At 39.4% G+C, this 26,798-nt stretch overlaps 1 protein-coding gene across 8 annotated transcripts in view; it reads right to left on the bottom strand.

Moving 5' to 3' along the window:
* Positions 1-26,798, bottom strand: part of GRIP1 (glutamate receptor interacting protein 1) — a 221,948-nt gene that overhangs the window by 40,779 nt on the left and 154,371 nt on the right. For 6 of the 8 annotated variants that reach the window (XM_008926521.2, XM_018080556.1, XM_018080553.2 and 3 more), the window contains exons 8-10: positions 8,657-8,804; positions 6,893-7,062; positions 1,501-1,656 (exon numbers count right to left, since the gene is read on the bottom strand). In XM_008926521.2, the coding sequence (XP_008924769.2) occupies positions 1,501-1,656; positions 6,893-7,062; positions 8,657-8,804 (474 nt within the window). Of the gene's footprint in view, positions 1-1,500; positions 1,657-2,369; positions 2,526-6,892; positions 7,063-8,656; positions 8,805-26,798 lie in introns of all 8 variants that reach the window. The other 2 variants (XM_029963465.1, XM_018080550.1) reach the window with 2 other exon arrangements.

The raw sequence follows: 26,798 nt of genomic DNA, 5'->3' as shown, positions 1-26,798 counted from the left end.
TAGCTTCTCCTAGCTAGAGATTTGTTTAATCATAGCAGCCTTCAAGGTCTTCTGACTTGAAGAATCTTTCATGTAGGTTACAGTGCTTATGTGACTGTCCCACTTACATGCCGTGTCACTGGTCTTGTTATGAGCCTTTGCAAGATAACACACCATAGGGCAAGGCTTCCTTGAAGGAAAAATACCTGAAGAACTTGATAAGTAACAGCTGTCTCCAAGATCCATAAAAGGACTAGCTTTCAGGATTTTATCCTTTGTTGAACAGCTAAAATATAGCACAACAGAAGAACTATTTTTTGCATTAATTTTCAAATTGATGTGCAATCAATTACTACTAATGTAATACCACTACTGTTTCTCATGTGCATGAGAACATGTGAGACCTGGACCCCTACTGTTACCAAAGTATCTCCCCATGACCCAAAAGAATGCAGTAGAAGCTAACATGTCAACAGATGAGCTGTGAAAAATGGCTGATCGGATTAAAAAGAAAAAATGCACTTACAGGCAAATGTTATGCAAAAATATTTGCTTTATGAAAGAAATAAGAACAAGCAAACAACAAAAACTGCAAGAAAGTAAAACCTCAGTTCCTCTCTAACGTGTCGTCACAGTTCCATAGTGACTGGCCTTAGAGGCTGCTGATTTGCTCTGATTTTGCTATGATGTGGGCAATCTTTAAACAGGGCAGCAGCACTGTAATGTACAGCAGCTCAGTTCTTCCAGAATGGACCTCTGAGCATTATTAACCAGAGCAGATGATTTATAGGGCAGTTCTCACCTCCCTGCTCCGGAGGAACTGAACTGCTGAGGATACACAAGCCAAAGGGAGAGGCGGCACATACATGGAGTCTGGGAAACAAAATGCTGACACAGCCATACTCTCTCCTGCCCTGTGAATACTCAATAATATACAAAGTGGAACAGCCTGAAATGTATCTACCCTGTCTTGGGAAACTACTGACTCATAGGAAATCCATGCTTTGAAGTCCAGAGATTAGTCAAACAAGGCTATTTAGTCCTTACTGTTACTTGTTGCTCTTCCTCACAAAAATAACTGTACAGGTTATGGTGTAGTTGTAAACATCAGAACTACCTAGGAGGTGCTGTGGCAAGTTCTCTGTCTTCCATAATGTGCTAGCTGGTTGAGTTTACCAGCAATATGTTTTTGACTATTCAGCTATGAATTCTATTCCCTAATGGAAACTGGAAGAGTTCAAAAAAGGAATCTGAAAATCACTTTGGTAACGGTACAACAAACTCTTCCAGAACTGTCTGAAGAAAACATTCCTTCATATATTTCAGATGAGACAGTTATTGCTGCATGATATCTGCTCATCTCCTTTTAGCACTGGACAAATATTTTTACGCTGATGTTTCCCTACATCCAACAGAAACTCCAATTGTTCTCTCTCCTGTTTAGGAGTACCTTTTCTTCTGTATCTTCCCCCTCCTCCACCCATTCACTGCACATTTTGAGCAAATGTTGTTACCACCTACAGGAGCTTTTGAAGTCCTTCTTTTTCATCCTCCGCCTCATCATTGTCCCACGTGGGCTGGTGGAGTAGAGGCTGCGAGGTAAGGTTCCCATGTTCAGGGAACTCAGGCTGTATGCACTCATGGAGGTAGGAGAGAAGGATGAAGACACCAGAGCTGCTGTAAGAAATCAAACACTTGGCATACAGCACTCAGTCTTCTGGGAAGAGTGCAGCACATGCCTGTAACTCATCAATGAATCAAACATTGTACGTATATGCTGTGTATGATACACAGGAATGGTTTGTGCATTTCCAGTAACAAAGACATTAAACCACACAGGTGACCCTAAAAAAAATATAGCCAGCATCTCATGAAAATACTCACTGGAAGCTAACAAAGATAATGTAAATACAAAAAGTACATTCATAGTATACAACTCATTTTAAGTGAAGCATGTTAAATTAAATTTTTCAACACATATCCACAAACCAATGCAGATCAGTATGTCTAGATACATTGATTTTAGAAATGCCTTTTTGTGGTACGTAATTTCTGACTAAAGATTTGTAAGCAGTGCTTTGCATTCAAAAATCATGCTTTATATACACTACTCGAATCTAATGGTCTACTCATATATAACAGAAGAGCTGATTCATTCAGAATTTTCAAGCCCTTTCCTGTCTACAAAACCTGCTTTGTTACAGAAAGGAAAAGGTGCAAAATGTCAGAAATAATCTTGGCATGGCTATGAAAAAGGATAGCATCCATAAAACTAAAAACATTTTAGAGCCTGAAATGGGAAAAGTATGAGTGAAAGAAGAGAGAAGGAAGGAGGAGGAAGAAGAAGAGGAGGAGAGAGTATGTCAGCAGGAAGAAGCGTGGAACATTACGAAGGCTTTTTTGAGGAGGCGCTTTCTGGAATTTCAAGGCTGGCATCCTGCAATGGTCAGGGTGGTAGGTGTTATAATGCTGGTAGGTGAGGAGGCTGCCGTGGCTGTTGGCACATGAATCCCAGGTAAGTTGCCTGTTGCTTCTTTGAACGTTCACTGCTCACATGAAGGGATGATGGAAAATCAGAAAACAAAAGGACCAGAGAAGAGGTAAAAGTAACTGAATTGCACAGACAAAAAAACAGAAGTAAAAGAAAGAAAAGAAATTGAAAATAAAATAAAATAAAATAAAATAAAATAAAATAAAATAAAATAAAATAAAATAAAATATAACCTGGTCTTGTCTTCTTATTGGGGCTTGATAACTCGAGGAGTAGAAATAATATTTTTTCTCAGAAAAAATGCTTCTTATTGTTTGTGGGGTTTTGCCTTTTTGTATTTGTTTTAAAAAAAGATGTCTAAGGAATCAATTTCTAATCTCACTCTGGCATAGTAGCTAAGATTGCAAACTTTCTTAGAAAATGCTGTTACTATATATGACCACTAAATGAAGGTTAGTAAGTCTCTGCTTGCATTCATCTACTTTAAAAAGACCAACCAGGTACTATACATAGCACTGCCTAGAATGAAGGTGCTTACTTGCCATTTCAATTTACTGTATTGACATTTTAATTTTGCCACCATCTATTGTTGATATTATGCTATTCTGTGCAGTAAAGGACTTCCCCAGGCCAGCAGCTGGAAAACTCTATCCCGAAATAAAGAAAAAACGTCTTATTGGTTAGTTGGAAGTGCAATTTAATGTTGGGGTTTTTTTAACTTGATCTTCAAAACTTTGAAATGATCCTTCACTGGATGAAATTTGAGACTATATTTGACTGTTGATTCTATGTATGTGGAATCTGGGATATGTCAAAAGTGAAGACCAGTATTTACCAAGAGAATGGGAAACATTTTAGTTGATTTGTCAAATCTTAAAGGAAAGTGACTGAAGTCACCCTAGATTAAATATAGTATGCCATCATTAAATTCAGCATGTCTCTATCCTTGCTGAACCATAAAGGAACAGTACAAACTGGGAACTATTCACTGAATTTTTGTTTTAAAACACCAAGGGATTCACCCATACTACAGAATCATAGAACAGTTTGGGTTGTAAGGGACACTAAATATCATCTAGTTTCCAAACTCAGTGCTGTGGGCAGGGACACCTTTCACTAGACCATGTTGCTCTAAGTCCCATTCAACCTGGCCTTGAACGCTACCAGGAACGGGGCATCCACAACTTCCATGGCCAACCTGTTTCAGTGCCTCACCATCCTTACAATAAAGAATTTCTTTCTGATATCTAATCTAAACCTGCCCCTTTTCAGTTTCTATGGAAGAGAAGCTGCCATCTTTGGCTCATGAGCTGTATTACCTGTGTCTCTCTCCTCTCTGCTATACCTATAATGGCTGAAGACAGATATGTTCCCATGCTGGATTTTAATAGCAGCCCAAAACCTTGAGCATTTAAGCTGGACCCACACCTTGTGTTCACATCTTACTCCATGAGACAAAATAAGTGCAAAAAGGGTAGCCAATGCAGCAAGCACTGTGCTGTGCCAGAAGGAAAACATCATTTTGCTTCATACTACATGAGTAATGGTCTGCTAATTGCCTGACCATACTAACCTTCCTCTGACTCAAAAGCAATGCCTGTCACTACAGTGTGAAGTGCACACCAGGGAAGGGAGAGGAAAAGGGGAGCACAGGGGCCCACTGTGTCCCTGCAGCCTGGTGGGGTGGTGGGGACCCTAAGGCCCTGGAACTGCCAGGTCTGACCCTGTGCCTTTGGTTGGATTTCCCAGGAGCTGTGTCCCTCCCTGAGAGCACCCTGTTGTGCCCTAGCATGTGTTTCAATCAAAAGAACTACGTTTTTTCCCCCAAATTAGATATCAAAGGTGAGGGAGGGGTGCAACACCAGCACCAGGCCAGCCTGGACCCCTGGGGACCACTGGCATCACCACCCTCAGGAACTTTGGAAGATCTCATGTAAGCCAGAAAAGTCCCAGAAACAGCAGCAGCAGCAGCCTGATATGGCCATATGTATCTCACAGACTTATTGTGTCTTCTCAGGTGAAACTATCTCTTTGATTACATGCACAGACAGTGAGATTTCTGAACTATGGTGCAAAAATTAAAATCTGATAAGAACAATGTGGCCAGGTAGATTTTCATTATTTTGAAGCTGCTATAAGCCTTGTTTAATTAAAAAGACTGCTTCCAGCAGGAAATTATCTGGTAGTCTTTGAGACCTTTTAAAAATGTTTTATTTTCATGCTGAGAGTAGAGATAAAAATGTCCTACAAATTGGGAAGGTACACATATTCAGTTTGCTCAGCTTGTAGAAGGATAATCCCAGTTCAACAAAAGTTCTGTAAAAGCAAATCCTGTTGTGTGTAACCATAGTAATTTAGTGGTAATTTGAGCTATTTCAACCCAGCATTGTGTACAGCAAACATAAAACTAATGGGGCAGCAAGAGAAATGAATGTCAGCAACACAGTATAAAGGAAAAAAAAAACATGAAAAAAATCAGATCTTTGATAGTGCTGTTCATTTTATTTTACAGCTAAAATTTCAATTTATTTTATATACTGACTTTTCGTGTCCATTTTAAATTCTTAACATGTTCCCACAAGACCAATAACTGAGCTCAACAGATACAGCCCTAATGACTCAGCTTATCCCAGACACATAAAGGGAGATTTTTACTCTCTGCAGCCTCTAGGTCATACCACACCTGACGAAAGGTTGTTTCCAGGAGACTACTTGCTTCCATAAAGCATTTTATATCCTGAATTGGTCATCCTATTGGAGCAGCACCACCTGGTAAGGGGCTGGGTAGGGCTGTAAACATCCTATTTATTCTGCCTTGTTGAAAGCAACTGCTTAAGAAAGCAACTTTATTACCTTAGGGATACTTTTCCCCAAAAGATGCCCTTATATATCATTCGCAGATCACTTTGGCATGATTTTGTATCAGCCAGTTCTTAACTCTGGCATAGCAAAAGCATCACTTTTTCTAAGCATCTACACTGGGTCAAGGTGCCTAGAACATTAAAAGCATCAATCTGTTTTAAATGTTAACAAATGAACTGCTTCAAGTAATACAGTCATCTACACAAATCTTTGGCTCTGGCACTTGTCTTCCCAAAAGAAACACTCTTCAAAAGTTCTTTAACCAGCCAGAAATTAATTGTGTGGCATCTTTACTTCAAAAAAATGAAAGGTCTGTTTGCAATGTACTGTCATAACTGAACAGAATGGAAATATATTGCAAAATTTGGTCTCCATCTCATTTTGCCTATGCAGTATCACTCTCTGCTCTTTTGTCCTTCTAAGAGCTTTAAGTAGAAAAGGGAAAGAGTTGAATAATGGAAGAACAAGGGTTACTTTTTGTTCATCCTGGTCTGCGAGAAACTAGTGTCTCCTCAGTCACTAGTTCAATGTTCATCACTCTTGAGAAGCTGACTAGAGCATCACTTATCAAGGGACAGCCTGGATCTTAGATAGATGTCCAAGAACATCTACCATCACTGACATTTATAGGCCTCAGAAATTTTGTCTTGGTCTAAAGGAGACAAGTACAGTATTACAGGCTCAGAAAATAATACCACTGCTTCATGTTCATGCTGCAACACAGTTATCTGTTATCTGTGTATTTGATAACCCTTCTTCTGTGTGTTTGATAACCCTACTTCTTTGATGTCCGTCAACATGCAGTATTTTAGACTGAATTTATGAATACTGTGAATTAGCCATTTTCTCAGGATGAGTCAGAAGACAAGACAGGCAGCCTCCATCTTCAAATACATAGACATTTTATATATATTTGATTTGAAAATGGAAAGCCATTCTATTCAAGAATGTTTGTTATGAAATAAATATCACAGTGTAAAAGGTCTGGGATCTAGGGAACTGTTTCCAAACAAACCATTTCCATAAGCACTGACAATGAACCCAAGAAGCAATCTCAGAAGTATTTTAAAAGATGACGGTAATAAATAATAATGTCATTAAAAAGAGAAAATACGGGGGGTAAGTATTTTAGGGGAGAACAGGTGTTATTAATGAAGTGATCATAACAGACTACCAAGTCAATATGCTGAAAATAAATTGGCTGTGGTTCTTCTTCCCCATTCTAAATTTAAGAAGCAATTTTGAGATTAATTTACTGAAGTACCTTGTAGCCCCCCCAACGACCGCAACAGTAGAGTCAACAGGTGCTTTACGTACATTTACAAGTATGTAGACCATTTCTTAGCAAAACATTTCCCTCTCTAGCCATAGGAATCTCGGAGGATACATTAAGACTGAGAAAACACAGACCTGCTCAGATATTGCAGAAGCAAAATGTGGGGAGCTGAAACAACATTTAAAGACATAAATGCTGCGATAGCTTTCTTGGCCATTCAGCAAGGGCAGGCAAAGTAAAAGAAAGAAAGAGAAAGATGCATTTGGTGCTACAGATCCTCTTACCGTGCTCTGGGCCTTTCAGTGCTAGCCGTGTCTGGTGATGAGGAAGGATCTCAAGTTTGACATTATCTGCTGCATTGGCCAAAAACTGTGTTGCTTCTGCCAGCGTACAGTACTCCATGCTGGTGCCATCAATGGACAGAATATGGTCTCCTACATGTAATGCACCACATCTATATAAAAGGGGAAAAACTCGGTATGATCAGGTATGCTCTTTGCTTGCAAAATGAGTTTTTCTGCCTTCAAACTGGTCATGACAACTATCAACGTGTTCTTTTTTTTCGAGAGACATTTGTGTTTTGTAGGCACTGTCACTGGTCAGACTTTATATCTATCAGTACAAACCTTAAAAACAATTCAGTTAATACAACATATGCCAAGACATCACTCACAGAACTGGAATGGGGTAGCTGACTTTAAAAATATGTGTGAATGGTAGCAGGATAAAATGAGAAGAGCTTAAGGAGACTTAAATAACTTGGTCACATATCCCTCACACAAGCACCCAGTTCATCATTTTTTGAGTTATAGTTCAAACATTTATTAGTACAAAAGCTGTAAATGATGATGAATTATGCAGTAGTCAAACAAATAATGAAACCAGGGCTAGCATAGTGACTTGAGGAGTAGGGTGGGAAGGGGGCTATCTGCTAAATCTCGCTGCACTCAAGAGACTGGCTACTGGATGAGTTGAGAAATGCAAACACAGCAGTCAGCATCCCGACGTACCAGTCAAGTGGACAGCTCCTTTAATTGGTTACCCCCTGCGAAATGGGAAAAAACAGAGGGAGAAAATTAAAGCATCCTGCACCATTGAACTGGAGAACACCCCTGGATCAATGGCCGTCACTGTCAAAGTTTCTACTGTAGGGAAAAGCCCACAGAGGAGCTGTAGACTCACTGCTACAAGTGGGTGCTACCAAAAGCACCATTGGCAAAGAGGAGTTACAAGGTAGGGTGACTGGGGACATGCAGGAGGAATTTGCTGCTGAAACGTAACATTTAAAAAATTTTTAGATAGAGATATGTATACAAGAATATACTGTATATGTATAAAGACACACACACACGCACGCACACACCCCAGAAAAGATCCTGTGGCTCTGTTACAGAGGTTCAGAGCACCGGGGAAAAATATCTATCTATATTTTTAATGGTTTAAATGGGTTTAATTAAAGGTTAAAATGAAGTGGAAAAATTACAGCAAAAGAACTTAAAAACACATAAGCCAGCCTTCCTAATACGTCACTTGTATTCTAAAATATCAATAAAAAATCCAGACATAAGTAGTTCCGTTTCACTGTGCCACAAGAATGAGTGATATATTCTAAAAGAACACTTCAAGGTTGCAGAGCCTCAAAATTTACTTCTCTTGACAGCTGTTCCATATTGTGGGCTTACTTCAAGAATTCCAGTGGGTTATTTATTTTTTAAATACTAATCTCTGCCATGATATTACATTTAATAGCCAGAGCAGACCTCTAAACTCCTGTGTTGTACAGTGCAAGCTGCTGGTCACATATTGCATGAGGCTGGCTTATATCACTGGATACTACATGAATCAGCTAAAGTAAATGGTGTCCTGGAAGCCCTAAACTTGTCAGTATGGAACAACAATCTGAGAAAGTGCTAATTTTAAGACATGCAACCTTGAGAGCATCTGGTTCAGTCATTTTATCAAAAAAGGAAAGGGTTCCTTTAAAACCAGACCAAACAGAAATAAAATGGATGTATGGACCTGCAGTGTCAGCCCTCTGTCACACTCACCTGTCTGCAATACTTGCAGATTTGATTTTGTCTATGACAATGACCTGTTTGTTGCAGCACATCGAGGTAGATAGTGCAACCCCAAGAGCAGCACCAGGAGTTTTGGCAACTTCAACTAGCAGTGGTCCAGACGCTGTTGCTACAGAATCTGTTAAAATTAGACAACAGAAGATCAGTATTATACCAATGTGGTATTGATGCCATTTTCACATTTTCCCCACATAAAATAAAATCTCCATGGCTATTCTATTTCTCTAACCAGATACTATGCCACTTCATGAAATTCTGGAATAGCATCAGTTAATCAGCTCTCAATGATGAAAATTATAAAAGCAAGAGGAAGTTTGTGACTCTGGGATTTCCAAAAGTATTTGAGTGTATCAGAATCAGAGATGGACCAGATGAGGGAACCAAGATGTGTTAGCAAATCATTCGCTTGAACAACTGAAGCTAAAAATTACCTGGAATATAAAACAGGAATGCTGCAAAACAGTAATTAATTAAAAAATAGAAGATTATCTGAAAAAAAAGAAAGAGTAACTGAATAGGTTAGAGAAGAAAGTTGAATTAAATTTTACAAAAGAAGGTGAAGGGCTGTGGACAAAAGCTATAATAATCAAATGAAGAAGGTGAAGAAAAGGTCTTCGAGAAATCCCTCACAAAAAGAAAGGATAATTTAGGAGAAAATTGTGAAGGTGCAGGAGGCATGACAGTTAGAAGTAGTAGGAGTTAAATCAAAATACATGTGAGGAGGTTCAGAAGATTCTTGTAACATCCTATCACTTGATAAACTACTACCTTGCAACAGAGCTTAAGTAGTAAATGACCAACGCTGAAAAAGAGAAAGCACAAAAATAGGAGGGAGGAACAGTCATGATCGATGACTGTGATGAGGAAGCATACCCAAGAAAGACAAGTGCTAGACAGAACAAAGCAAAAAGACAGCAAGCTTCTTCCTAAATACCAAAACAAAGCAGGTAGTGATCAGGGTGAAGTACATTCTGGAGACTGGCTGAGATCTCCTACTAATCAATACCCATGGATCAACAACTGATCTCAGTGGAGTAATATACAGTAAGAGGAGGTGTCCTTTAAGGATATAAAAAGACTGAGACAAATAAAGTAGTATCAGAAGCCTTTGGAAGACTTTACAATCAGAATAAGGAAAAACTGAATAAACAAAGACTTACGTTGGAACAAAGTTACCAAATGTCCTGCCAGCAAACGAGAGAGGTTCGTATTCACAGCGTACTGGAGCCAGCTGTGAGGATACGAAGACAACACTCAACCGTGATGTCTCAGAAGTCACTAAGATTGAAGATATAAAAGAACTGCAGCTGGGCTTCCAAGTATGGAGGAGAGGACAGATGTAAGATACTGCATTCAGGCTTAAATCTAAAAAAATAGTCCAAAAATGTAACACTGACACAGAAGAGACTGTGAAACAATACCATCATACAAAACTAGCATGCTATATAATGATACAAGAAATTGAATGCGTGATTAACACTCAGCTAAGGTGCTCTTCCTTGTTAGAGAGTAATGTAGGTAAACTGCATATAGAAATGAAGTGAAAAAAGGTGCATGGATGGAATTAACAGGCAATTTCAGAAAAGTATCAGTTAATTATCGGAGAATGACTCCGATATGACTCCTTTTTCCCCCACAACTTGAATTAATTTTTATATTCCTGGCGAGGTTTTTTTTTCAAGTTAAAAACCTGAGGGTTTGAAGGGGCGATTCAGTACTTTTGAAAGTGCCCATTAAATCTGAGTGATTATTTTTTAAGCTCAACTAGGACTGACTTTTTAAAGGCTGAACTTTCACAGACACTACCAAAATAAGCTGCTCCAAAAACCTGAACTTATCTTGAAATTCTGAGCCAAAAGAAGAGCATTTCTGCCTGGAGCTTCAAGCACTAAGTAGCTTTAAAGCTGGGTCAACTGTCCTCAGCAGCAACCTGTCTTTCTCTAGTAAATAAAGGAGTTTATCACAATTAAACTCATGTCTTAGATGTCTTGGTTAGGGGTCTAAATGTCTAAGTAAGGCAGGATGCATGCAGTGACTTGCATACAGTCAAATAAGCATGTGCAGCCAAGCAGAATTTAAGTATTCCCTATTCCCATTCCTGCACTGAGAAACAATTATTTTAGTCTTGAATGTTCCAGTGGTTTTCTGGAACTACAAACAAGTTTTTCATTTACAAACATATGGCAAGAAGATTCAAACAATGTTTGTCATCAGTACATTGACAAAGGTTTTAACTCACATTCATCCAGAAAATGGCAAAGCCCAACTTGTTAATGGCCTATCCTAAGTTCTTTCTGCAATGGTTGCCTCAAGGAGAGGAAACTAAATGCAAATATCTGTTGAGAATGTGTAAACCTTTCAAGATGCTGGTCCTTTTTCCAGTTACTTGAGAAACACACAATCAGCTTATGCTCCAGTGTTATTTCCCAGGTTCCTGCTGAAATGCAGTGAGAAGGCAAACCAAGGTAGACAGGGTGAAAAAATAAGATAACTACATTAGAGGAACCAGAAGAGAAGAAATGGAGTGTGTCTAACTGTGGAAAATAAGCACAAGGAAGAGGAATCAGAGAGCAATAATCAAGCACACATTCCCTGACAGAGAAGGATTAGTTTTTCATGTTGAAGTAAAGCATGGATATGAAAAATGAATCATACTGGTATAAATTATTCATGTGTGAAGATGTTTCAGTCATTAAGATATTTACACCATGACTGAAGCACTTACACACTATGTTGATTTATTGACTATGTAATCACATAAAATACACTGATGAACATTGGCGTGAAAGACACTCTAGATTTTTGATTTTGTTAATAATTTTTCTCACTTTAGAGCACTGCATCTCAATCAGTACGAGAGGCCTGATTAAAACCTCCCAGAGGAAGCAGCACTGCTTTCTGCATGCTAATACATTTCTTCTGCTAGAAAAAAACCCACACTTTTTTTATTTGACAGCTTAAATCATAGGCAACAAGGGGTTTTATTCTGAATATACTTTTGTGATGTATAAATATACTATACAATACAGAAAAAGTTTTAGATAAAATAAGCAGTGTTACCACTCCCCTCCTCACCTTAAAAGATTTCACAAATCATTGTTAAAGTTGAAAATCTGTATTTTTAACTTGATAAAGGGATCACATTTTACATGTGTTTCTTTATGTCCTTCTAAATTTATGGATCTGTTAATCCTTAACCTGTTCTCATGGCATGTTAAATCCAGGTCAACAACTAGTGTATGGTAGAGGACAAAAAACCTCTTTAGAATTCCCACAGTGGGGAAGCCAAAAAGTGAGCTGCTTGTATTATGTAGCAGAGGATCTACATGTGAAACAGTACCTATAAATGCCCTAAAAAGGGAAAAGCCTCAGTCACAGCTTGCAATCAATAATGACAGTAAATCCACAAGAAACCAAACTTTTTTAGTCAATGATACTTTTTATTTCCTTCCCAAAGCTGCCTTCTACTTAAAGCTGGGAAGTACTGCTATTAAGCTTGTTCCTGTAGGAACACTGAGCTCTGTTGCTATCTCTGTGAAACTCTGCAGCTTCTCACTTCTTAAACGAGAAGATCTGGGGTGCTTTTTTATTTTTTCAAAGTCATGGTAACACAAGGAGCCAATCATGTTCTTGAGCAATTTTAAAGAACTAGACACAGAGGAAGGATGTCAAAACAGATTTTGACCCCAAAAAGCCAGTTGAACCAATTGAAACGCACAGCTTCAGAAGACTGCTATTGATCTGCCTGGATACTGCTGTACCTTGTAACAGTGACACAACAAACAAGTGAATACCTTACTATCTCACACTAATTTTCCTTTCACAAAGCTTCTTCCCTATTAGGTGTTCACAGACTAACGAGTTTCTCACCTTAGAACTGTATATAGCAGGTCCATGTAGCCTTCTCTGTTGTGATTCTCTGATTGAAAGCAGGTAAAAAAACCCCAAACAGCAAGGTTCTGGTTCAGATCTTTAGTTCCTCAAACCCTGTAGTTCTTGCAATACAAAGTTTAATGCTTTTCTAGCAATGCCTTCACAGAGTTACATGTGTCTGTTAAAACTAGAAGACAGTATTTCACAGAAATATTTTCTCTTGGCCAGAAAAGTGTGCTCTCCCACTCCTCACATCTTTTTTTTGTTCCCTTCATACAAAATCTTTGCACCCTACAGATGTCAAGGATGGCTGGACAGTTCAACTTGATGATCTTAGAGGTCCTTTCCTACTGTAATGATTCTATGATACTAAGCAGATCAATCTCCCTCTCAGGAAGGAGCTTCTTTTTCTTCATTCAGTTCTTGTCAGTACACCTGAATCTTTTATCTTCTTTCTACTTTTCTGTAACCTGTATTTTTATACCCAGTACCTCTGTGCCTCATGTTCAGACCAGTGGATCACAGAACCATATTTTAGTGAAGTTAAGGAAGATTGTTGAGAACTGGAAAAAAAATCTGATATCTCTGACACTCTCTCCTTTAAAAGCAAAAAGCTGGAACATTTACATCAAATCAGTTTAAATTCCCCCCTCACTCCCAAATGACCTAGACCATATTCTTGGTTTCCTCTGCTCTCTCTGTGCTCTTGTTTTAATTTACAAAAGTCAAAGATTCTTTTCCAGTACCCACTCAGCAATCATATATGCGACAGCTTCAATACACTGACTGTTCCCCAAGGAACCTGTTGAGTAAACTCCCTTAGAAGTTTACTTACGCAAATCCTTAAATGTATACACACAAAAATACACTACCATCTTCTTGAACTTGTTTTCTTTAAAAAAAAGCCAACAGAATGTGGAGGGTATGTGTGTTTATGTATATGAGCCGGTGTGCATTACAAAAAGGGTCCAAAACAAAACACTCCAGTGCAGTTCTTACTGCAGAAATGTTAGGACAACCAACATGTCACTGTCAGCACTCAGTGCACAAGTGGAAAGTACTTAAAAACTGCAGTAGCGAGTCTGGTGTGTAAGGCACAGAGTAGGATGACGGCAGTCTCAGCTTCTGCAGCCAAATCTCTGCCTTTATTTGGCATATCTCAGTCTCAGTTCACAATAACATATATGTTATTGTGACATGTTGGTTGTCCAGAGAACTAGCAGAGTGGTTTTAAGATATCAAAGTGCTTGGTTTTTTTCCCTGTCTTATTTGTAAGAAAAAATAAGTATAAGAAGTTCTTTTACACATATGTATCTATCTAACAGGTTGCCCAAAGAAGTTGTGGATGCCCCATCCTTGGAAGCGTTCAAGACCAGGTTGGATGGGGCTCTGAGCTTAGTGGAAGGTCTAGTGGAAGGTGTCTGTGCCTATGGCAGGGGGACTGAAACTAGGTGATCTTCAAGATGCCTTTCAACCTAAACCATTCTATGATTTACAAAATAACTGATGGTGGGAAATGCACAGCAGGTGTGGTTACACCAATCCATTCAGAATTGTTAGGGATTAGCACCCCTGTTTTCTGTATTAAGTAGCAAGAGTTGAAATGTTAAAAGTTTTTATCTTTTTATAACAGAAATGGATCAAAATTTCAGGTGTCAGGCATACCACAGGTTTATCCTCATGAGTTTGGAGTATTTGCCATTCCTTTGGGAAGCTAGATTGCTGAAATGCAAAAATAAGAGCTGATACATATCTTACAGGGCACTTTAAATCCACAGCCAGTTGTATAAACTTGAGACAAGGTAACCAACCCAAAGAACCGCCAGGATTTCTAACAGAGTTGATGAAGTTTATACTTCTCAGCTGACAGTGGAGCAACATAAAAGCACTCAGGGACTCTGCATGCATTCACATCCACATTTCTTCATTAACCCACACACTTTTCATTACTGTCAATACTTAATGAATCTTGTCATCCTCTGTGTGGTTTGCTTATTGTATTCTTCAGGACTATTTCTTTTACATGAATACCAGCCCAGAAAGACCATTTTCTTTGGTGTCCATTAAAAGGCTCTCTCTATAAGACTGATACACTTAAAGTTGTCCCAACTGCTGTGATGGTGAGACTCATAATCCTCTATCATACCATGGCCCCACTATTCCCCTTCTCGCATTTCCCTGAGACTGCCATAGAAATAAATAAGTCAACCTCTTTCAATTGTCTGCCTTTTCCATGATCTCTTAACAAAACAAGAGCCACAACCAGAAATGCACGTGCAAGAGAAAGATCTGCTGGGAGCGGAGAAGCTTTTCTCTACCTTTCTCCTTTCTTTGTGCTTCAATCCTCTAACACCTTCCTTCTTTCTCCAGGTTTCATCAGCTCCCAGATGAAAAGAGATGAAAAAAACACACTTTTGGCCCTGTTCTTCAGCTATATTCTAAAACACGCAGGTTAACTTGCTAACATTTTAAATTCCCTTTATAGAGGCATTTTCATTCACTCATTTTTAACAGCAACTAGATGACTAGCCAAGTCTCTTACAGAGAGCTGACTGATGGTTATTTAAATACTAATTTTTCAGGGGGGTGGGGGTGGGGGGATGGGAGGTTGCATATTTATGTAATATCCTTTCCTTGTACTGCAAAGATAATTTGATCTCCATTTATCAAAGAAAGGATATAATTACGTATTTCTAAAGATGATCTAATTAAGAAATTGAGATTGGGATCATGGGTCAATGGTTTCAAGAAGAAAAGTAGCAGCAAGGAAGAGAGGCAGGAATAAGACTTCTGCAGTGTTTAAAAGGCACAGCAACAACATTCAAGATGCCCTACTGCTGGGTAGCACCATTATCACTCATTCAGAGTAACACTATTTGATTCCTCATACTTTTGTGACTGTAAAGGTCATAAATGAAACACACACAGGGCACTGATGCACAGTATTACCTTTGGTATTCTGTTCTACTAATATGCCATAATGTTTGCACCCTGGCTTTGTTCATGCTTCATTTAGCAGAGTAACCTTTTATTCATATCAGAACTTACGGGAAAAATAGAACTGATGACAGCTAGCAAGCTTTAAAAAGAATTTTTGAAAAGCTCCTGTTGGAGTGGGTCCAGTGGAGGGCCATGAAGATGCTCAGAGGGCTGGAGCACTTCTCCTGTGAGGACAGGCTGAGAGAGTTGGAGTTGGTCAGCCTGGAGAAGAGCAGGCTCTGGGAAGACTTCATTGTGGCCTTTCAGTAGTTAAAGGAAGATTATAAAAAGCATGGAGAGTGACTTTTTACACAGGTAGACAGTGTTAGGACAAGGGAGAACAGTTTTAAACTAAAAGAGAGGAGATTTAGTTTAGATGTTTGGAGGAAATTCTTTACCAGAGGGTGGTGAGGCACAGGTAGAGGTCACCTACAGAAGCTGTGGATGCCCCATCCCTTGAAGTGTTCAAAGCCAGGCTAGATGGAGCCCTAAGCAACATGACCTAGTGGGTGGCAACCCTGACCATGGCAGAAGGGTTGGAACCAAATGATGTTTAAGATCTGTTCCAACCCAAACCATTCTATGATTCTTTGGAATGGCGTAAGCTGGCAATATATTGCAAGTAATATTTGGGGAGAAAGATGGCATTTTCTTTAATAACAAAACAACTATTTAATAATTAAATATTGTTCTTGTTCAAAGAGTCAATAGCAGTCTCCAAGGTCTGACTTATAAGCTACCATAAAATACATGTGCTCCTTGTGTTCCTTTGATTATGGAGTACTGTGTGTTTCAGGCAGGCGGTAGAGTGAGCAACAGTTGTTCTAATTTTACCCATTTGAACTAGAATTAGAGGGTAAAAACAGTACTAAAAAAAATAAAATAGTGTATTTTCCCTTACTGCCAATAACAGTACAGCACTGGAGCTGTTGGGCTACTAACTGAAAGATCACAGAGTTCACAGAAAAAAACCATAAAATTCCTGCTAAGGAAAAAAGCCACCAATGGCATTTTAAACCCTCTTACCTTCAGAATAATCAAATTTTAAAAATGATAAACAGGAATAATTCCAAGAGGATGATAGCACAATGAGTGACAGTGAAATTAGAGGGACCTCTCAGTCTCAGAATGAAAAATAGAGATATTATTCTCTAAACGAATGTGCTGCCTCTCTCCTCTCCTATACACAAGCCATTTAATACCCTTGCCAACAGACTGACACAGTCTTTCCATTTTCCTCATGTAGCCTAGTTCCTGAAGTTCATTTATATGCCTTTAATTCAGCCAACTTCTTCAAATCAAAAGCTTAGGAGCTGCCTTTACCTAGTTTCATACTTTGCAACCTTAGCCCCACCATCCTTCTCAGCTAAGAAATGCTGCTAACCAGCTGAAGAACCAGTCCTGCCTTCAAAATGCTCACACCAGTGTGGATAGACTCAAAATCCTCTTGGGACTTTCTCAGACTTTCTCTCAAGTTTAGACCACAAAAATCTACCTAAACCCCTTTTGTTCAAAAGACTTTCCCCAATTCTTGGGACGCTGCTTTCTCCTATCTCTGTTTCATGCTCAGACAACCTTTCCTTTTAAGTAGGCCCCTTCCTTGCTCAAAAGGTGTATTAAATCCCTATCTCTTCTTTTATCTATACATTTCTTTTCAGGTGCTCTATTAATCTAAAATGCAATTTTGTCTATTCCACAATTTACAACAAAAAGGGGACATGGTAGATGAACCCTGTACAGAAGATCCTGGATCTGCCTCTTTGAAGGTAGTCTGAATGCATTTTAAATAAGACCAGGCTCTGCACTTTCTTTCGTTACCTTGAAAATTAATACCACACAAAAAATTCAGGTGGCAATTATAGAACTATGAAGAACTCATATCTCTACCCCTGATGACAGCACATTGTTTCAGAGCTTGGGAGCCTGTAAGTACAACTTTATGAGCCTCGAACATCACCTTTCTATTGAAGGATGTCTCCTAATATAGCATTAGATGGATTCTGAAATGTTTGCATAGCTCAGCAGCAAGGGAATTCTGCCTGCATTTCATTCTAGGAATGGAACTCACAAATAATTACTTTTAAAAATCATCTTCCAAAATGAGACAGAAACCCCAGATGGTGCAAATAATACATAAAGTCCTCTGCTGAGACCCTGCAATACAAAACCCTACTTTCTCTAATGCAAAAAGAAAAGATAAAATCAAAGAATCATTGAATCATAGAATGGTTTGGGTTGCAAAGGAACTTAAAGACCATCTAGTTCCAAATCCTCCTGCCATGGGCAGGGACACCTTCCACTAGAGCAGATTGCTCAAAGCCCCATCCAACCTGGCCTTGAATACTTCCAGGAATGGGGCATCACACTTTCTCTGGGCAGCCTGATAGACAGAACTGGAAATATATGTACAAAACAACTTCTCATACTTATTTTTTCTTGCAAGTAGGACAGGAAATAAAATACATAAGAACTTTGATTTCTTCAAAATACTCCAACTCTTGCATGATTCTGTACCTGACTAATCTCAACAAACAGAAAAATTAGGATAACAAAATCTGCATCTCTGCCTGCAAACTAAGACACAGCTGGTGTGTCAAATTTTACATCTGCCAACCTTGAAAGCATGCCTGTAAGTACACAATGTAGACAATATAAAAAGCTGCAATACCCATCAATTATGTCTATCTGCCACAATGACCCCAAGTTTCCATTTAATGGGAACAATAATAATTAGAGTGGGACTGGATTCTCTTCAAAAGCCTACAGAGCACAAAGCGCCTTGCTGCTGTCACTTCGCAGAAGGGAACAAACACTGCAAATATCCAAACTTTGCATTGAGCTGACAGTTCCCATCTGTCCAGGGCTCTACCAGGACATCTCAGATAAGCCCAAAAGCTTCAGAGCAGAGGTGTACCATGGATAGCTTGGACACCTCGATAAGAGACCTAAAGGGTGTGGAACAGTTAAGGCAAATAAAGACATGTCAGTGCTGTGTTAGTGAGATACCCGTCTCCCTGCCACAGCAGCGGGAGCTGAAGCCCTGGAAGCAGCAGAGCCACACAAGCGAGATGCTGGACCTGTGACAGCCACTCTTGCTTGTCAACAGAATGACTAACCCAAGTGCAGCCCCTTCCCATATGGTTAGGCTGCTTGGGGCACTTGAGGTGCATGACAAGACCTTGCTCAGGGGTTCTCTGTACTGAGACATATCATCTCATATGTTCATGGTTTATTTTCATGTGTTAGTGACCTCTGCATACAAGCTAACTGCAGTCTTTGCCTTGGAAACCACACCTAAAAACCTTGGGTGTACTTCTGCTATCACTGCCATCAACTGACTTTGTTTGGTTGAACAGGTAGGAGTTTCAGACTAATCTAAAACACTGCTCTGCAAGGCCTATTAGGTGAGTATGAACCAGAAGAAAAGAATAATTAAACTCGACATTGTTGTCCATAACAGATAATATGAATTTCTGATCCTACAAATGTATACTATCAGTACCACTTTTTCCCCCCACAAACTTTCATCTCTTTTCGATAATCTGTGCTTTTTCACAGCTGTCTCATAAGTAATTGGTGCATTGGCACAGCCACAGTATAAAATGCTACCATGCAGAAGGTCGAGGCTAAAATCTGACCTTGATGTTTATGCAATGAGGAGCAGAGTGAGAGTTTTGCAGCTCTCAAGGGTTGCACAGGATATTTTGCCATTCCATGTTAACCACTTATGAAACTTCAGTAGAATGAGTCAGCAAATAAGTTTATTAACTGCTCTCTCTTTCCTCTTTGGTATTGCCTGAGCAGCAGTTCAGCAAAAACATTTTGAATAAATAGAGAAAGTAATTTAGGTAAATTGCCATCAAATCGAAGCACAGAAGCCACGGTTCTAAACGTAAGTTTTTGATCCCTCATCGCAAAAATAATCCAGCATTGCTTACCTGTTGCCTATATATTTCCAGTTTTTCCTTTCTCAGTGCTTCTTCCAAGCAATACAGAAACAGTACTACTGGGAGTGTTCACACATTTGAAGTCAAAGGAAATTTCATTTAAAGTAAAAGGAAGTTTCTATATCCCCTGTTCTCTGCAGCATACATTTCCAGCAAAACCAATTCCCCACATTTCTTCTCCCAAAATCCCAACTAAGCAATAACCTTTGGAGACCCAGATGGCCCATAACAGTTAGAGTCATGCAATGGGAAGGGCACTCTATCATCTGCTTCCTCAGCAGACAGCCTGCCAGCTTGCTGCCAGGGTCACCTTTGGCAAGGTTCCCATGCAGTTCCTCCTTTGCTGCAGGACAAGCCATTTACCTCCTGCCAGAGCAGCTCCTGTTGCCAGCTCGGAGGGAATGCAGGTCCTCTCATGGCTCTGTCTGATGACTTTTTTTCTTTTTGAAGATGTTCCAGTGCTCATACTTTTAATTCAGTAATTACTGAAACTGTGAAAAGCTGTTTTCATCTGTGTTTCTCTTTGGTCTGTTTTTTGTTGTTGTTGTTTTGGTTGATTTTGTTTGTTTGTTTGTTCTTTTACAAGTGACATCCACCAAATCTACTTAAGCTGTAAAGATCTTGAAAAATTAGAGGTCACAGTGCTCAGAAGAAGGCTATTCTATACAACAGCGCTGAGCTGACCATAACGGAAAGATTGTGCCTATGCAAATTGTGAAAAACTCAAATGAGAAGTTGATTAAAATCTGCAGAGCATCAATATAAATCATCATAAAAGTACATGTACATCCATAAATCTCAGAAGTATCTGTTTATAAACAGAATGATATTAAAAGGAAAATATTACAGTCACCATGTGGGCACAAAGCACTTCAAATGTAACGATTCTCAGAATGAATATTGCCTGGATGTACTTATTTTTACCTCCCTTCTTTAATTAAATAAGCACATATACTTCCTTCTTTAAGAGCCTATGCAGAAGGTAGACAGTGAGTATTTAATGAGTAGCAGCACTTTTCCCTCTTTTTTTCTGTGCTCATGCCTTAATTACTAAACAGTGTTCTCAGTCTTCTCTGAGCATATGTGGTGGGGGAGAGTTATTGCATGCTGCAGCCTCTGAATACTCCCTATAACACATGCTTATTAATGATTTTTTCTTATAACCACCCCTTAGAGCAAAAGCATGGCATTTTCCCCACTGTACAGATAAATGAGGACCAAAGAAATGAAGGTCAAAAGCACCCATTTGTCTGGAGAGGATGATTTGAGACAACTACACTAGGGTTCACTGCACCAAAATGCAGGCACATCTGTAGAGCAGTCCTGAAGTAGCTGCACCTGAGCCTAAAATCCCTTTACAACCATCCAAGAAAAGTGGCATTTAAAAAATGTGTTTCACTTGCCCTAGTTTAGGCACCTACATTAAGATGAGATAAGCTTTTATTTAGAACATTTCTCTCATGTGACTGTTTTTCAGATCACTTAGTACTATACAGCAGGTGACTGATGAAGGGAAAATGTATGCAATCATTCCAATTAAAATCTATACCATAACATATGCTCCAAGGCACTGGAGTAATACTGCATGGGCATCGTTAATTCTTGCATTTTCCATTGCTGAAGAGATGAACTGAAAGGAACTTTGTAAAGACAAGAAAAAATTTTACCTAGTATAGACAAAATCTTTTGGAAAAGTCAACACAAAACTGCTGCTTCTCCTGAGCACACTGAGTTGTATCCTTTCAAAGACTTCCAGATGTAGCTAAGTTTGGTGGATTTTTACTGGGATAAGCAGAAGAGACATTCCTGAAAAAGGCTTTCTGTCCCCCAACTAGTACCTACTGAACTGCATGTCTGTTTTCCAGTGCTTCAAAAGGACACATCTTCACAACACAAAGTTTGTCCAACTTTCTTATCATAGGCAAAACAACTTTTGTTAAATTCATTCCTGGAAATGGCAGAACAATTTTGACTGAAAGTGCTTTACAAAAAAATACAAAAAGCAGACTTAGATAGTTACCTCGGGGAAGGTGGAAGAGAGCCGTAAGAAAAACCTTAGTGTGAAGTGTTTACGTTTTCACTGTTCTTAAAATGAATCAGTTTACAGAAGTCTCACAAAAGCCATTCCTCCAGCAAGGGAGATTTTAAAGAAGCACAGAAAGGACACAACCTTTCTTGGTTGCTTTCTCTTTACAGCTGTTTTCTAGTTTAAACACAGCAGCTGATGCTTCTCCCCCATTCCGTATCCAACTAGAGAACGGCAGGATGTACTGAGACAGACCAGCAGCACCAATGCCTTATCATGACTTATAACATCAAATGCTGACATTTGAAATCTGGTCTGTTATGTGAAAGACAAAAAGTAAATAAAATGAAATGTATGGTGGCTGTTCATCTAACAGTTTCTCTGGTATGTTCAAGGGTAGAGACTTTTGCTGCGACCTAGATCCAAAGTGAGATTACCTATAAAACATATCACAAAACTGGTGATTTATATGCATATAGACCCTGTTCCCGTGCTAGAGTACTGGAAGAGAAATATCTTAGCAAAGGGGTGAAGAGAAAATGGGCCTGGCATGTTCTCTTTTCATTAGTAGACAGGAGAGAACTGAGTGGTAACTGGGTACAATACAGTCTAAACAGCACAATTTTAAAGTAATCTGCACCAGTCAGGTCCTTGCAATGCAAGTCTTTTCTACACTTAAGAACTGAGTTGATCGTAGAATCCCCAGCCATACGCTGGCAATGAAATAAGACACTGATTTAGTGGTGCAAAAAGTGCTTAAACTAGAAGACCTTTATGCTGGCTGAAGACATTTTTGTTGGTGTAAACTGCATGTCCATTTTGTGAGAACTGAGGAAGTGGCAAAGAAACACAGCTCTTCTGTTTATTTCCCTTTAAGCAAAGCTCTTCAAATGTAGGACATAGAATCATAGAACATGCTGAGTTGAAAGGGACCACAAGGATCATCAAGTCCAACTCTTAACCCTGCACAGGACCATCCCCAAGAGTCACACCATGTGCCTGAGAGTATTGGCCAAATGTTTCTTGAACTCTGTCAGGCTTAGTGCTGTGACCACTGCCTTGGGGAGCCTGTGCCAGTGCCCGACCACCCTCTGGGTGAAGAACCTCTTTCTAATATCCAACCTAAACCTCCCTTGACACAACTTTAGGCCATTCCCTTGGGTCCTGTCACTGGTGACCACGAAGAAGAGATCAGTGCCTGCCCCTCTTCTTCCCCTCACAAGGAAGTTGTAGACTGCAATGAGGTCACCCCTCAGTCTCCTCTTCTCCCAAAGCTCTGCCTCAAGGTGTACATATTACTATCTTTTCATATATATCTTTTCATATATAACCTTCGAATTACCAGAAAAAAAGGGAAACTGACCCTGTAATTCAGAGGCAATTTGGGTTAGAGATGCTTGCACATAAATACAATAGCAAACCTTACCCTAAAAAGCCCTTTCTTTTTCATTAGCATCCCTATCTCTGTTCCCCTGTTGCCTGTGTCTTTTCTCTCCAGAGCCTCATTGCCTCTGATGCCCTACAGCCAATTTCATCCATTGGCAAAGCCCTACTCTGTTTCCAATTTCATGCAGGTAACCTGAGGGTCTCGGTTACCTGCACCACATGACTTGAGTCACTTCCACGAAAGAGTGCTTTTATACTGGTGTGGGTTCTGCATGTAAAACTGCAATTTTATCAGCCAGGGAAGAAATGTCTGGAGGTACATAAGAAGAAGGAAGAAACCTCAGCTTGCCACAGCTTTACCTGTAACCTTGGGAAGCTGTCATATCCTTCATTACTTATATCTTCAGGAGGGCTCTTATTGGCTGCAGTGAGCCATCACTTTTCTGATAGTGTAAGAATTGCAATTAAAGACGAAACCGGTACACGGTCTAGATAAGTAGTCTTCATATAATCACTTTTACCCTCTTCTCCTCTTCCAAGAAGAAAACAGGTAAAATTTAAATGAAACATGCAGTGAGGTGCTTGCCTTTGTTTTAGTTTGAATGCAAGTTCAATTACCACGGAAACTTCATTTCATTATGGTCCTCCAGTATCTACACTGAAACATGACGTGACCAATCAATAATAGCTCTTAGAATACTCTGACCAGTTTACTTACAAATGAAAATCATGGGACTCACAGAAGATCAAACAGCACTAATGTAAGTCACCAATTAATTGATTAAAACCAGAAAAATCCAACGATTTTTTGGTTGAACATAAGGTAACACACAGAATAATTTTTATCAGTACTGTTTCTCCAAACCATTCTGATAAATATTGAGTTTAAAGGCTATGAAATTATCTCTTTAAATGAACAAGGAGTGTAAACACGCATTTAGGAAAAAGATACAAAGATTATTATAGGTGTTCGAAATTACTGTAGGAGAATGTGGTTTAAACAGCAAATGCACAGAGAACAAAACATTTCGCTCATTGTACAGACGAGCAATACCATTGGAAGTATAATTCTGTGTAATAAGATCATGCTGTAAGATGTAGCACTGGTGCAATTATTTTTGAGTAACCATGTTGAGTTCAAGATAAACCCATTCAGCTTAGATGTTGATTTTTGCCCCTACCTACATTTGCAGCTCACAGGCCTTAGTACCATCCTGTCTGAGCAGTACACATCTCCTACATATATGGTACAATCTCACAAGGATCTGCTTCAGATCTCATTCACACCAGTTTTGCACTAGAACACCATTAATCGAGATGGTTCATATTCATGAGCAAAATACCTAAAAATATTCATACTTTAAAATCCATCCCTTTTCAGCATAAATGTTCTGTAAAATGATTAATGAGCCATTACCCTTAGAGTAAAGGGATAAAAATCTGCCCTAGTGCATCCCAATTTAACCTCTTAGTTTATGCCTGGTACAGGCATTCCAGGAAATGGTCTGAGGGATTCTTGGATTTTCTCCCCTTGGTCAAACCTGTCAGGTGAAATCTGGGTGTCTTATATCTATGAAAAAAATCAAGGTGATGGAGTAGTTCAGTTCCAGATATTTTAAAATACCTCCCTAAAGGAAAGTCTTGGTAGACGTTTAGTGTTCTCCTTTACCTGGAATGAAGGCAGGAATGGTGCTTTGCTGCTGTTATTTCCTTAGAGGTGGGCCCTTTTAGAAACAGGTTCTGGGTTACAGCATAAGTTCTCTCTAATATAAAGAAAATGAGATCTGTCCCTTATTCCTTAGTCTCTCAGATGACTGCAATAGTACTAAACCAAATCTGGAGATGTATTTTTTAAGTGGATTTTTTCTGATTACAGTGCTTTTCTTGCATTGAATTGCATGGCATATGCAAAAGATCCTTTCATGTCCATGAAGTTTAATTATCACCATCTTTGTAAAACTTTCACTCCTGTACTCTGAATTTAAGTACTTCAGCTACTTGCTTAATTTTTTTTCAGACCAGCACAAGTCGGGATACTTCATTATCCTTGTTAGTCTGTGTTGATCAGCATGCTAAGTAAAAGATAAGCCAACCTACTGACCCATTTCCAGATGACCAGACGTATAAGCATGTAGTAGAGATGGCAATTCTCCTTCATACTGCATTTCATGGTGTATCTAGATAGCCTTCATGCAAAGTGGAAAGATTCGATGAATTCTTTTTTTCCTATCTTTTACTAATAATCTGTGAGGGTTATTTGCTCCTTCCCTCTGCTTGCTTGAAGCCTGGATGGTGGACAGGAGAGATTACTACGACAATCTCCTCCTTCCATCCTTTGTCTTTAATTACTTATAAAAAGAAGCACAATAGTGTATTTTAAATAGGGGCAGTCTTGAGGATCCAAGCCCTTGAATTACCATCTAAAAAATTGAGACCATGTGCTTTGTAAGGAGATACCAAGAGAGATTAGGAAGGCTCTCCTTTAAGGAAGGCCCATCATGAAATACATTAGATATTTCAGATTGATTTCTTGTAATTGTACACTATTTAGACTAACTGTATACAAGTATAGCTTTCACCTTCCTTACAAGTCTTGGAAGATAAATTTGTCCATTACTTTCAGTACCCAGTAAGAAAAACAGAATTTTCATACACAAAGTGAAACTTGGAAGATAATACCTCCCTCCTCCTTTCTAGTTATTTATGACAATTAAATCGTACCTTTAGTTTTCTGTTTCAGGGACATCTCATTTCACCTTTACAGTTCTTTCTCCCATACAAAGTGATGTGTGCTAAGCTGCTTTTAATGAGGTCACAGTTTCAAAAGCACTTGAGAGAAGTATTAATTGGACCTGTTAGAGTAATTTGTAACTTAAATGGACAGAGTGGATGAAGAGCAGCCAGGAAGGAAGGGACCTGGGAGTTTGGATTGACAGGAAGCTGAACATGAGCCAGCAGTGTGCCCAGGTGGCCAAGAAGGCCAATGGCATCATGGCTTATATCAGGAACAGTGTGGCCAGCAGAACCAGGGAAGTGATTCTTCCCCCGCACTCAGCACTGGTGAGGCCTCACCTTGAGTACCGTGTCCAGTTCTGGGCCCCTCAGTTCAGGAAGGATATTGAGGTGCTGGAGCAGGTCCAGAGAAGAGCAACTAGGCTGGTGAAGGGACTCAAGCACAAGTCCTATGAGGAGTGACTGAGGGAGCTGGGGCTGTTCAGCCTGGAGAAGAGGAGGCTCAGGGGAGACCTCATCACACACTACAACTCCCTGAAAGGACGTTGTAGCCAGGTGGGGGTTGGTCTCTTCTCCCAGGCAGCTATCAGTAGGACAAGAGGGTCTTAAGCTGTGCCAGAGGAAGTTTAGGTTGGATATTAGGAAGAAATTTTTTACAGAGAGAGTAATCACACATTGGAATGGGCTACGCAGGGAAGTGGTGAATTCACCATCCCTGGAGGTTTTTAAGATGAGACTGGATGTGGCACTTAGTGCCATGGTCTAGTAACCACGGCGGTGTTGGATCAAGGGCTGGACTTGATGATCTCGGAGGTCTTTTCCAACCCAGTTGATTCTATGATTCTATGATCAGTTACACTCCATTTATTTTTCTTTAGGGATGATCAAGAAGTTTGTAAAGAAAGAAATACCTGTAAGATGTATGAAATCCTTGTAAAACACAACAACTCCTCCCTTCTGTAATCACCTACTAGCAACATGGCTATTAAACTGCAGCAGCAAATCACACCCGGGCAGAGAAAAGAAAGTAAAAAAAATTCTGCAGGGCAAATATACTTGGGAATCGTGGAAATCATACTTTTCTTATTAAAACATCCTGGTTTTAATTGCTTGCAACTTACAACTTGTGCACAGTTCAAATATTTGGTGTGATTTGTTTTTTTAAGAT

Source organism: Manacus vitellinus, unplaced genomic scaffold (genome assembly GCF_001715985.3).
Source record: "Manacus vitellinus isolate BGI_N305 unplaced genomic scaffold, ASM171598v3 scaffold_5_pilon, whole genome shotgun sequence".
Classification (NCBI taxonomy): domain Eukaryota; kingdom Metazoa; phylum Chordata; class Aves; order Passeriformes; family Pipridae; genus Manacus; species Manacus vitellinus.
The sequence above is the reverse complement of the archived record's forward strand: the minus strand, read 5'-3'. Positions and strand labels throughout refer to the sequence as shown.